This window comes from Dama dama, chromosome 26 (assembly GCF_033118175.1).
Source record: "Dama dama isolate Ldn47 chromosome 26, ASM3311817v1, whole genome shotgun sequence".
NCBI lineage: Eukaryota > Metazoa > Chordata > Mammalia > Artiodactyla > Cervidae > Dama > Dama dama.
In genome coordinates this window covers 22,948,306-22,962,879 of record NC_083706.1, presented here as the reverse complement: position 1 = coordinate 22,962,879, position 14,574 = coordinate 22,948,306, and the positions used below count along the sequence as shown (strand labels likewise).

General features: G+C 36.4%; 1 protein-coding gene across 1 annotated transcript in view; it reads right to left on the bottom strand.

Moving 5' to 3' along the window:
• Positions 1-14,574, bottom strand: part of LAMA2 (laminin subunit alpha 2) — a 659,970-nt gene that overhangs the window by 194,704 nt on the left and 450,692 nt on the right. Inside the window, exon 30 of the mRNA XM_061130198.1 lies at positions 3,541-3,665. Coding sequence (XP_060986181.1) covers positions 3,541-3,665 — 125 coding nt within the window. The remainder of the gene's footprint in view (positions 1-3,540; positions 3,666-14,574) is intronic.

Genomic DNA, 14,574 nt, shown 5'->3' with positions numbered 1-14,574 from the left:
ATATAAAGCAAAAATGAAACAAATAGAAAACATTTTTTATTGATCTTGCTGACCATCAAAGTAGTACTCTCCCCTTCCCTTCTTGAAATCTCTTAGAGCTGTTTACTCACACCCTTGTAGCCTAATGTCTGCTTCCACTGTTGACTGTCCAAATCCACTGGGGACCCACATGGTTAATGCCATGGTCTGTACTTAGTCCTTTCTGGGAGAGCAGCATCCATGCTCATCCTCTGCTGCTCTTTTCTCTCACTATGTTGGCAATGGCTTGGCCTCAGTTTCCTTGCCTCCCTGACAGCTCTTTTCTTGGTTTTTCTTTCTCTTCTGACTTCTCTAATGTATGAATTCCTATTTTCTTCTCATGTGCTCCCTTTGAATAACACGACCCTGGGAAATTTCTCTATCTTCATCTAGGCTTCTCCAATGGCTTCAAGCAATAAAGACTCTGCCTGCAATGCAGGAGACACAGGAGACATGGGTTCAATCCCTGGGTTGGAAAGATCCCCTAGAGTAGTAAATGGCAACAGCCTCCAGTATTCCTGCCTGGGAAATCCCATGGACAGAGGAGCCTGGTGGGCTACAGACCACAGGGTCACAAAGGGTTGTACACAATTGAGCACGTATGCACTTCTTCATCTGCCCTTCCAATTTTCAGATTTTGATTTCTTGTGGCTATTTGCATATTTCCATTCAGACAGACCTTTCGTATAAATTTAACTTATTTGAAACATAAATTGTCTTTCTTCTATAGCAGCTCTCTCCGGTTTCCCCATTTCTTTTAATGACTACCATTGTAGGTCAATTTTGCTACAAAGCCCTGGCTTCAACTCCTGTCTTGCCTAAACTTGTCATATCTAATGAGTTATCAGTTCTACAGGGTCACATTCAACAATCTACCTTCTTGTGTTTTCTTCACATCCATCCCCTTGTCTCTCTTTTCGTTGCTGTTACCTATTTTCAGGTTCTAATTATCTTTTGCCTAAGCTAGTGCAGTAGCTTTTTAATTAGTCTCTTTGCTTTTCTTATTTTCCTGTTTCAGTTCATTATACTCAATTTCATCATAATAGTCTCCTAAAGTGTGGCTCTGATCACATCAATCTTTTATTTTAAATAAAAATTTGTAGTGTTTCCTCATTACAAAGAAAATTAAATAGCAATTTCTTAGATTGGTAGTCAAGGATTTCTACAGTATGGCCTCCATTCTCTTATTCCTTCATCTGTAATTATAAAATTCTATTTCAACCCATGCTCCAGACTCTTACTGGTTTTTATACATAATTTGTGTTTCCTACTTCTAAGCTTTTACTCTGTAAATTTTCTACTATCTCTGCCAGTAAAAGCTCTTCAATCTATTGTAATTTAATAATTAAAATAAATTTAAGATTTATTATGCATGCTCAGTTGCGTCTTTTTGTGACCCCATGAACTGTAGCCCACTAGGCTCCTCTGTCCAGGGGATTCTCCAGGCAAGAATGCTGGAGTGGGTTGCCATTTCCTCCTCCAGGGGATCTTCCCGACTCAGGGATCCAACCTGCACCTCCTGTGGCTCCTTCATTGGCAGGTGGATTTTTTATCAGTGAACCACCTAGGAAGCCAAAAATTTATTATGAATATTATTAATTTTTTAATATGTTCTTTAAGTTTCCAAACTCAAGTATGGTACTTTGTGCGTTCAAGTCTCCTTTAGATCTAAGCTGACCTCTCTGCAGACACCCGTGTAACTCTGAGCCTCGCCAGGAGCTGACCTCTCTGCAGACACCCGTGTAACTCTGAGCCTCGCCAGGAGCTGACCTCTCTGCAGACACCTGTGTAACTGTGAGCCTTGCCAGGAGCTGACCTCTCTGCAGACACCCGTGTAACTCTGAGCCTCTCCAGGAGCTCACCTCTCTGCAGACACCCGTGTAACTCTGAGCCTCTCCAGGAGCTGACCACTCTGCAGACACCCGTGTAACTCTGAGCCTCGCCAGGAGCTGACCTCCCTGCAGACACCCGTGTACCTGTGAGCCTCGCCAGGAGCTGACCTCTCTGCAGACACCCGTGTAACTCTGAGCCTCGCCAGGAGCTGACCTCTCTGCAGACACCCATTTAACAGTGAGCCTCTCCAAGAGCTGACCTCTCTGCAGACACCCGTGTAACTGTGAGCCTCTCCAGGAGCTGACCTCTGTGTAGACACCCGTGTAACTGTGAGCCTCTGCAGGATCTGACCTCTCTGCAGACACCCGTGTAACTGTGAGCCTCTCCAAGAGGTGACCTCTCTGCAGACAGCCATTTAACTGTGAACCTCTCCAAGAGGTGTTCTGCTTCTTTTTTATATATCCTGTAGCTTTTGTTATAGCTCACCCTACAGAAAATTATCAACTAATTATTAATTCCCATTTTAATAAACCATAAAATAAGTACCTTTTTCTTGTTCAGATCAGTTCATCAGAGGTAGATTAGGGAAAGGAGGATGAAAATAGTATCTTTCACACACCAACCACTTTTGCTCAATGAATGACAGGATCATGTATTTTATCCTCATCAATATCCCATTTATCTAAAAATTCACATTTGATATCCTATGCAAGACTTATGTTCTGTTCAACCAAAAAGGGATGCTTGCAGAGGAAAGGGAGATAATCCCACGAAAATGTTTTCAAAATGTAAACAAAGCCAAAGATGGAAAAAAAAAAAAAACAAACTTGGAATAGGTAGAACTATCTCTTCATTTGAGTTGCTTTATGGTTCTTATATACTAAAGATAAGGTGTCTAGGATTCTAATTCTGAACAAAGTGCCCTACATTCCTTCAAAAGCAGATTCTTAGAGAAAAAATTACCCTACCATGTAGAGATTGAATTCTATAAATCATTTAGAAGAAAGTGCAGATAGTCTTAAGAAAAAGGTAAGTGAAAACACCTAGGGGTTTCCATCAATACATAAACCAATGCAGAACGTTCTGACAGCACTGAAATAAAATATGCCTGCATTTGTTTCCCCTTATGGCTGTGTTTCCATGGTATCAAGCTTGGATTATCTTAACAGAAAGGGGCTGTGATTATGGGAGATACTGACTTAATTTGGAGCATAACAATAAGTCATCTTGCTGTAACCACATTATTTTTCAATTATCTGCCTGATAATTCTTTATCAGTCATGAATTAAACACAGAAAATGAATGGAAACAGCTATAACATTTATATAATATGCATCAAACAATCCCTCATAGCTGAAGTTATTGCAGAATATATGAAAACACTAGGTCTTTCTAAAAACTTATAAGATAACACACATTTGTACATAAATCACTTATTTCATAAATATATGTTAACATTAGTATTTACATTTTAATAAGCATTATTTACTTGGGACAGAGTTTTAAAGGAAAAAGGGGCCATAGAGTATTAAGTGTTCACTTTTGTCCTGTTTTTATATTGTTAAAAAAAATTTATCTTAAATTGAGATTTTTGTCTACATGAAAAAAATAGCTAAATCACAGAAAAGTCCATGTGCTACACAGATGGTGTTACTGATTGGGAAATATGGTAATATTTCTCAGCCTTACTTGTTGCTGGAAAAAATTAGAGGGCAGGCACATTGCTGACAGTCATTTGGCAATCCCTTGACGATGCCATAATAACCAAGAGCACATCGTTCACAGAAGTCACCAGCAGTGTGATGTTGACAGTTCTGTAAAGGAAGGGGAGTTTGTTTTTAAAGTAATGACAGAAGGTGATTTATCACGGAGCTCCCCGCCTCAGAGTCTGTGTGCTCCTGTGAACACACACACACACACACACCCCATTGACAGAACTCAGCTATTAGCCCTACATATATTTTAAAATTTATTTTTTAATTGAAGGATAATTGCTTTCCAGAATTCTGTTGTTTTCCATCAAACCTCAACATGAGTCAGTCAGAGGTGTACATAAGTCCCCTCCATCTTGAACCTCCCTCCCATCTCCTTCCCCTCTAGATTGTTACAGAGCCCCTGTTTGCATTCCCTGAGACATACGGCAAATTCCCATTGGCTATCAATCTTACATGTGATAACGTAAGTTTCCATGTTACTCTCTCCCTACATCTTACCCTCTCCTCCCCTCTCCCTACATCCATAACTTTGTTCTATATGTCTGTTTGTCTACTGCTGCCTTGCAAACAAATTCATCAGAACCATTTTTCTAGATTCCACATATATGTGTTAGTATACGATATTTATCTTTCTCTCTCTGACTTACTTCACTCTGTATAATAGGCTCTAGGTTCATCCACCTCATTAGAACTGACTCAAATGTGTTCCTTTTTATGGCTGAGTAATATTTCATTGTGTATATGTACACATTTTTTTAAAGAAGCTCTTTCATTTGAGAAGTTAATACTGGGCTGTTGTAGCTATAATGGCAAGAGTTTCTGTTCTCTTTTCCTTACATCAGTCTCTCTGAATTAATTTTCCTCTTATTCTAATCTGGAGAATAGACTTCACAAATTTCTAAAATGTATCATCTGGCTATTTATGTTTCTTCTCTAAAAGTGTTAAAAAAGCACTAAAAATCCTAAGGTGTTGGTGCCTGACCATCAGTGGGCTTTTTGAAACCAAACCAAGGTGGAAAGCATAAGGATCTTAAGAGAAAACAATTATAAAAAAAGAAAGAAAGAAAGGTCAGCCTTGTTTCCAGATTAAGAATATTATTCATCTAATTCTTGCCAAGTGTTGATTGTTCTCTATAGAAAGAGAGGACCCAATCTGAAACCAGGGATCTCAAGTCAGTATTTTCTTTTTATGTTTGCATAATAAGAGGTATTTGGGTAATATGCTTTAAGACATTTCCAAAAGAGAATGAGAACAGTTTTGGAATATAGTTTCACCATAAACAATAACTTAAGTCACTTCCTCTGACTCTTTTTGAGAGTTTATGCTATTCTCTGGGGTGAAACCATGGCATTATCACAATGAATTTTGGAACCCTGTCTATTGTTTCATTTTTTGGTGTTATGTTGAAAATACACTGTGTTACAAATAAGATTTTATAATTCACTGTTAAACTGATCTACTTTTCTAACAGGATACAAATATCAAATCTTCTAATTCTCCACCTCTCTCTCAGCAGATGTTAGCTTCTTATTTTCAGGGAAAAGGAAGTCCTCATTTGGTGTTCTCTCATCTTCCTGCCAAACAACAGACTATCTTTTCTGCCTCACTTTCCTTCCTTTCAATGTTTAGTTCCGTCCACAAGAAGTGGTGCATTGTTCTTTGTCTAAAGCTGCTCTCCTCCTAAACTCTGGTTTAGAAAAAAGGCCTTCTTTGTCTCCTATTAACTCCAGCATCTGCATTTTCTCCTTCTTGATGGCTTACTTCCACTGACAGTTGAGGTTGGTTAAGCCTTTCATATCTTAAAAAAGAAAAAATCTCTGGGATCTCATGTTTCTGGACAACTTCCATCTTATCTTTGATAGGTTTATTAAAAAACATTATTTACATTGCTAGTCTCTACTTATCTCTTTTTCACCTCTTCATTCTTTAAACAGGCTTTAAACACACACACATACACACATACACACATATATATATATATATTCTTTTTTACATTCTTTTCCATTATAGGATATTACAAGATATTGAGTATAGTTTCCTGTGCTATATAGTATGTACATGTTGTTTATTTAATTTTATATATAGTAGTGTGTATATATTAACCCTAAACTCCTAATTTACTTCCCCTCTGACCCCAAACAGGCTTCTGATTTCACCACTGAAAGATACATCCAGGCTTATGAATATGATTTTTCTTGCTAAATCAAAATTTACTGACAATAATCTGCCTTCATGATACATGAACCATCTGCAGCAGCTGATATTCCTGGCCATCCTTAGGTTGAAATTTTCTCTTTCTACAGCAGTACATGAACCAAGAACTTCCGAATGTACAAGCTGGATTTAGAAGAGGCAGAGGAACCAGTGAAGAGGAACTAAAGAACCTATCGATGAAGGTGAATGAGAAAGCTGGCTTAAAACTCAACATTCAAAAAACTAAGATCATGGCATCCAGTCCCATCACCTCATGGCAAATAGATGGGGAAAAAAGTGAAGACAGTGACAGATTTTATTTTCTTGGGCTGCAAAATCACTGTGAATGGTGCCTGCAGCAATGAAATTAAAAGATGATTGCTCCTGGGAAAAAAGCTATGACAAATCTCAAGAGCATATTAAAAAAGTAGAGACATCACTTTGCTGACAAAGGTCCATATCGGCAAAGCTATGGTTTTTCCAGTAGTCATGTACAGCTGTGAAAGGTGAACCATAAAGAAGGCTGAATGCCAAAGAATTGATGCTTTCGAACTGTGGTTTTGGAGAGGAATCTTATTTTTTTTGGGGGGAGAGGACTCTTGAGAGTCCCTTGGACTGCAAAGAGATCAAAACAGGCAAGCCTAAAGGAAATCAACCCTGAATATTCATTGGAAGGACTGATGCTGAAGCAATACTTTGGCCACTTGATGTGAAGAGCTCACTCATTGGAAAAGGCCCTAATGCTGGGAAAGATTAAGGGCAAGAGGAAAAAGGGATGACAGAGGATGAGATGGTTGGATGGCACCACCGACTCAATGGACATGAGTCTGAGCAAACTCTGGGAAACAGTGAAGGACGGGAAGCCTGGTGTGCTTCAGTGCATGGGGTCACAGGTTTGGACATGATCCAGTGACTGAACAACAATACAGTTTCTCTAATAGTACAGTGTACTGACTGATTATCTTCCTCTGTGGCTACTCTTTCTTATCTTCCTTCATGGATTTTTTCCCCCTTTCTGTTGAGTAAGATTGGCCCTTTCTAACTTCAGCTCTCATTTCTTCTCTTTCTCTTTCCTACATTTTCTACCTTGGTCATTTCAACCATTCCTAGAACTTCAGCTATCAGGTCTTCCCAGGTGGTGCCAGTGGTAAAGAACCTGCCTGCCAATTCAGGAGACATAAGAGATGCAAGTTCGATCCCTGAGTCAGAAAGATCCCCTCGAAGAGGAAATGGCAACTCGCTCCAGTACTCTTGCCTGGAGAATCCCATGGACAGAGGAGCCTGGTGGGCTACAGTCCATGGGGTCACGAAGAGTCAGACACGACTGATGTAACAGCACGTAGCTATCATCTGTCTGTCCCAAACTCTAAATTTTATATATTCTGCCTAATATCTATCTCTAATGAGTTCCATACTTAAGTTTCTAATTGCTTCTTAGATAGATCTTCTTGTATAACATAAAAGTATTTGAATAAGAAATCTCAAAAATTAAGTTCATCTCTTTCAAAATCTCCTAGTGCTCCTGTATCTCCCATTTAATTCAGGGTCACTATCATCTCCCTGGCATAGCAAGAAAGACCTTTATAATTCAGCCTCTGCTTACTCCTCCAGTCTTCTGTCTAGCTCCTGTAACCTTCACACTGTATGCTAAAGCTATATGGGACTATCTGAAATTCTCAAATTATGCAGTGCTTCCCCTTACCTCTGGGAGTTTTCATATGCAAATATCTTGTTCTGGGATGTTTTTCCTCCTCTTAACTTGGCTAACACATATTCATTCAGCTCTCATTTTCACTGTCACTTTCTCTGATAAACATTCCCTGATGCCTGGAGTCTGGGCTAAATTCTCCTTCTCGCTCAACACAGTGACTGAAATATGTTGACATTCAATGATTATTTTGAATGACTGCATAAATGAATGTACTTTCTAGGTATTATAGATAAAAACTGGTTAGGCTTCTTAAGATGAAAAAGGTCAGTTTCAAGTCTAAAGAATTTGCAGTAAGGTGGCTAGCAGGGAGAGAGGATTTGTCATATTTGGATACTGATTTAAGTACCATAATCCTCTCTTATTCAATCATCCAAAGGAACCACTGTATTTCAGCAAGAAAATAGCCATTTCATATTTAACAGTAGCATGGTGAGAGATAATGATTCCAAGATAAAATAATTATCTGTGAATTCCAGTCTCAAATCATTTAGCAAGTTGCCAAATGATGAAAGAGTGTTAACTGGGGAGTGCTTTAAGAATATACTTTATAGTTATAGAAATGAGCAGATGCCCCAAAATACATGGGATCTTAAGCAATAATTGTTAACATTTGCCTTTGTAAAAAAAAAAAAGAAAACCTGCACAATAAATTATTTATGTAACTTACTGTAATACTGATAAGTGAGTCAACACAAAAAATAATGCTGAGCATTACTAAAAATACAGATATTAAAAAATATGGTTTGCGTCTTTTATACCTACAACCCTGTATAATTTCTACAAAGAGATAGCAAATATTTGAACTTTCTTTGGACAGTCAATCTTTCATAGGGCTGCTGACATACTAAACTTGGTTAACTGAATCAAATATCCCACTTAGCCCCACAAACACAGCACACAAATCATGATGCTGTTTTTGAAACTTTTGACATCAATCTTTCATATAACTTTCCTGTTTGCTTTGAAATAGAGGACATAATATTTTTCTTGTACAGAAATTAGTCTTTAGAAAAAAATTTTATGTTAGAGGCCTAAAGAGAAGTTTAATGATCTGGAGATTAATATATGCCAGTATCATTTCAATAGTAGATTACAATATATAGCATTCATTTTTGTTTTTTGAATATGGGAAAACCAAGTTCTGCCTTCTGAAGCTTTGCAGATTAAATCCTCCCTGGTGGCTAAGAAGGTAAAGACTCAGCCTGCAGTGCAAGAGACCTGGGTTTGATCCCTGGGTTGGGAAGATTCTCTGGAGAAGGGAATGGCTACCCATTCCAGCATTCTTGCCTGGAGAATCCCATGGACAGAGGAGCCTGATGGGCTACAGTCCATGGGGTCACACAGTCGGACAGGACTGATCGACTACACTTTTACTTTCACAAAGCTTTTCCTTATGCTGCTTGAAAACTTGTTTCACTCTAATTTCAATTAGCCACCCAAGCTCTGCCTCCTGAAGCTATACAGATTAAATCTAATTTCCATTTCCCAGGGAAAATCTTCAAATATCTAAAGAACATTATTACTTCCTAAACCTTTTTTTCAAGCTAAACAGTTAACAACCCTGATTAGTCAGAATTTCTCTTAAAATAGAGATTATAAGTCTCACAAATATATTTAACATACTTCCATCCCTGATCTTGATCTTACACAAGTGAATCTGTAGTAAAGTAAGAACGCCTATTTCATAGAAATTGCTGTTATGCGTCATTCCCTCTGTTTTTTCCCTTAAACACTAGTATGTAAATACCTAGAAGGCAATGCCCACACATTCCTCATCTTTATATTCCCAGAACCCATGACGATGCCTGAACATGGTAATACTTATTAACAAATGCCTCAACAATGAATAAACAAGTGAGCCTAAGTTCAAAACCTACTCTATTAATTTAAGCTTGTTAATTGTGGCTCATAATTCTACCTGCCAGGCTCTTTTTGATTATTGACAGCATCCAACACTGTAGGTAACACTTCCAGCTTTACATCATCTGAATATTTGATAGATTTCAACCAAATCACTAATAGAGATTTTGAATATGACGGGGCCAAACACAAATCCTATGCCTCATCAATGGAGACATTGATAGACCTTATTGTAGGGTATGCTGTTTAGTGGCTTCTACACCCACTGAACCTGGGAACTGATTACTATTTGGCCTATATTTTCAGCCCTGTTTGTGAGCATATAAAGAAATGTTCTATCAAATGCCTATTTGAACAAACCAGAGTTTGAGCCATAGATCTCTTAGGCTTATGACTTAAGCAAATTATTTAATTTTTCTCAGCATCATTTTATCAGCTGTATTAGAAGGAATAATCCTTTCTCATCAATCTATGGTAAGAACAAATGAGAAAAGATATCTCCAGTGGCAAGCCCTGGTTCTGGTACATACATAAGGTTGGACACATGGTAGCTGTTAATCTTTTTTGCTAAATTTGACACATGACTTATCACATTCTCTGATGAGTTTGAAATTATACTGAGAATCACGGAACTACAGTCTCAGATGTTACATACATAGTAACTCAAGCAATTAGCCTGATACGTCTTATTTTAAGGGAACCTATTCTGATTGGTAATAAACATTATTTATGTTTCACTGGAGATCAAACTCAATCCGTCTCTTACATTCTACTTTCCTTTTTAAAACCTGGTATGATACTTTACTGTTTTCCATCCTATGATGAATTTCATATTTTCATGATTTTGCAAATTTTTTTCATATATGGTTCTTAATCACATTGCAGATTCTATTAATACACTGGGGTAAAATTCACCTGGACCTTCAAAATCACAGTCATTCCATCAGCTAAAAGTATGATTACAATCAGCAACTATTATTTTGTACTGGATTTGAAACATGATTCTAATATTTTTTTACCCAAGGGTCTATAAGTTACTTAATATTTTTTAGGATTAATTTTCAGAGCTGTAATACAATACTAATAATTTCTATCCTGGTAAGATAGATTAAATAAGATAAGGTTTATTTTTAAAAGACCTTAAACATAGAAGATGCTAGTTATGAGTTTACTGAAGATGGAGCTAATTGCTTAACCACGGAGACTGACAGTGTTATAGACAACAGAGCAGATCAATATTTATTTTATCCTTTCACTTTAAAATAAGAATTGTGATAGAGTAAAAATAATATTTTCACAAATTGTTTAGTCTTGAGAAAGTTATTTGTGCCAGCTGAGATTTCAATATTCCCATGTAAAATATAGGAGAAATAATATTGACTATGTAAGTCACTCAGTCATGCCCTACTCTTTGTGACGCTATGGGCTGTAGCCTACCAGGCTCTCTGTGGGATTTCCCAGGCAAGAATACTGGAGTGGGTTGCCATTTCCTCCTCCAGGGGATCTTCCCAACCCAGGGATCAAACCACTGTTTCTTATGTTTCCTGCACCGGCAGGTGGGTTCTTTACCACTAGTGGCACCTGGGAAGCCCAATATTGACTATAGGTGTAGTGACTATTAAATGAGAATATATTGTGTATAAAGAGACAAAGCTATAGATGTGTGTTATATAAACTCTTAAAACTCTATCTTATCTATTTTTATGATTGTGTGTGTGTGTGTGTGTGTGTGTGTATGGATTAGTATTAATTCATCTACCTCTTCTCCCCCTTCTGGCATGAGGTTCAATATCTTGTAGGTTTTACTACTTCATTTTGAAGAAAATTTTCCTTAAGAAGCAATTGTAACTTAGATATTGGTAATAACATACCTATGTGTAGGATTTATTAGCATCTACGAAGAAGCAACAGCTCTCTTGTAAGTGTCATTAAGAATTATTAAGAGTAGTTACAAAGTGATGTGAGTTTTTATTTTATAGTTCAAATATTTAGCTTGTGAAAATTTCTATACTTTTTTCTACTCTTTATTTTTGAAGAAAGGAATAAAGGAAAAGAAAAAACAAGATAAGAGAAAATCTAGCATAGCACTAGATATAGCATTGCTTTTTACAGTAATTTTTTATTAATTATCATCTGATCAGTTCTTAGACTATAAATGGTGGATAATATGTATGGTAATTATCATCTTTATTATCACTAATCATCATAGCTATCACTTCTACTATAGAGCTTATCATGTGCCAAGTAACGTTCTAAGCCTTTTATCTAGCATTTCATTGAATCCATAGAAAAACTCTATGATTCAGTACTATTATTATCTTCATTTTATAAATGAGGAAATTAAGACACCATTGAGGTTAAATAAGTTGACTAAGCTTACACAGACCATAATGGATGAAGCCATAATTTGAATCAAGGCAGTCTGACCAAGGGGTCATGTTTATAACCACCATGCCAACATAGAGGGCATTGCACTGTGTAGGTGATATGATATTTAACTGGGAAACACAGTAAAAATAGTAAAGAAATAAGTATGCTTCAGTTGCTTCAGTTATAGCATTGGAGTAGTCAGTTTTGCCTCATGAAGCTGTTTCAAAAATGAACAAAGTTGCCTAAACCCAAAAGTTGTAAGCTCCCTGAAGGAAAATATAAAAATTCAGAGCACAGTAATTTAGGCTAGCTGTGCATGTCTGATGCACCTATGCATTTATTTTTATTTCACATAGGGATATCTCAGAAAATAGAGCTATAGTAAGAATTGTTGGCACAAAAATAGTTATAATAACCAGTTGGTCAAAAGAGTATAGACAGTATAAAAACAACAACTTTTATCTGAAATGAAAATGAAATTAGACCGTATGTTTTTTTTCTTTTCTTTTTTTTTTAATTTTTTTTATTAGTTGGAGGCTAATTACTTCACAACATTTCAGTGGGTTTTGTCATACATTGATATGAATCAGCCATGGATTTACACGTCTTCCCCATCCCAATCCCCGCTCCCACCTCCCTCTCCACCCGATTCCTCTCGAAACATCCCACCCTCGCCTTCTCCCAGAGAGTTCAAAAGTCTGTTCTGTATTTCTGTGTCTCCTTTTCTGTTCTGCATATAGGGTTATCGTTACCATCTTTCTAAGTTCCATATATATGTGTTAGTATGCTGTAATGTTCTTTATCTTTCTGGCTTACTTCACTCTGTATAAGGGGGAGACCGTATTTTTTACGAGGACTTCTAAATTATTCATTGTTGTTCAGTCGCTAAGTTGTGTCTGATTCTTTGCGACCCTATGAACTGCAGGACACTAGGCTTCTCTGTACTTAACTATCTTCTGGAGTTTGCTTAAACTCATGTCCATTGAGTCAGTGAAGCTAGCCAACTATCTTATCTTCTGTTGCCCACCTTCTTCTCCTGCCCTCAATCTTTCTCAGCATCATATGGAGTGACATTACTATTATAATTTCCAGTGAAGATAGCATAAGAAAGAAAAATGCATTTAATTTTCACTTAAGAATGTATGTTAACCACCTCCTCTGAAATTATCTATTGAATTTTACAAGCCAGAGGTTGGAAAAAAATATTACCCTTAAACCAAATGACAATTATTTCAAGAATTCAAGGATGGTTAGTATCTTCACCTCCACTCCAGTCCTCACAAATAAGCATATTATAAATTTCCATATTCTGCCTTGGTTGAAAGAAGATAACCTTTAAGAAGTCAGGAATAAAATGTTGTCTTAATAGGATGAAAACTTTTACCTTAAACTAATCACCAGAATTGTACTTTGTGATAAAAGATCTGAGTCATTCTTATTAAAATCATTAATAAGATAGGAAGCTGACCACCCTCCTATGTAACATTTTTTTGAGACTTAATCAAATCAAAACTATGAAATTATTATATGAGAGATAGCTCTGGCAAGGAAGACACATATATAGGTTTTTGAAAATACTGTAAATATAAAAATAACTGAATCAACTAAGAAATGTCTAGAGCTAGAAAGAAAGTGGTTGGATATTAAAAAACATGTAAAAAATCTATTTTGTCAATATTTACCAGTAATGACCAGTTAATAAATACACTGAAACAAAAAAATGTAATGTTTACCATTAAGAAGAAAATGTAAGATACATGGCAATAATTTTAACATAAGAAATGCATAGTCCATATAGATAATACTAAAAAAACTGTGAGACAAAATGTTTGAAAGTGAAGAGTATCATATTCTTAGGTTTAGGGAGGATAATTCAATAGTATAAAGACGATGATTGTTTATGAATAGCTTAACACAATTCAAATAAAAATTCTAGTACTATTTTTTGGGGAAGAGAGGAAATTGTGAATCAAAATGTCATTTGAAAGAATTTATAAGTACAACAAGCTAAGAAAATTAGAAAAAGAAGTGTAGCAAAGGGCCTTGCTTTACTAGAATTTATAATTTACCATAAAATGAAGGTAATCAGGGCATTATAATAGGAACTAAAATGTAAGGAGATAAGAAAAGATGCTCTTTAAAACATATCTTAACATGAGCAAAAGAAATACGTATATATTCAGACACCATGATGTGTCAGGGAGAAAAGGAAATATTATTAAGTAAATGTTTCTTTAAAGTAACACATTTGAAGAAAAATTATCTCCCCACATTATAATAAATTCTGGAAAGATTAAAAAGTTGGATCTAAAATGCAATCATAGAAATAATGGTAAATACTATGCAATCTCAGTATAGACATTTAAAGTCATTGCCCAGGGGAGATTACCATGAGAATGAATATTGTTAGAGAAGCAAATTGCTCCAAGGATTCAGTCCTAGGAATATCAATATATTGACTTCAGGTAATGAGGAGAAAACAGCAAAGAAAACTATCAAAGAGCAAACTTTGAAAATCCCGAGATTACCATGTCCAGAAAATTAAACTGAAGAAAAGCTTCAAGAGGAATGGGTGATTCAGAGTAGCAAACGCTGCTGATAAATCAAATACAATGAAGACCTGAACACTAATTGTTGGTAAGTGGTAGAGGGAAAGCCTGATGTTAGTAGTTCAAGGGGGAATGGTAGGAGAGAAATTGTAGATGGAGTATAAACTCTTTTCTATGTTAAAGGAGATGAATGAAGTAATACAAGTCAAGAGGGATAGTGGAGTCAAGAGAGATTGATTGATTGATTGATTTTCTAGATAGAAGAATCAAAATGTGATTCAGAAGGGAGAGGAGAATAATGGTGGACAGAGTGATGCTCCTGAG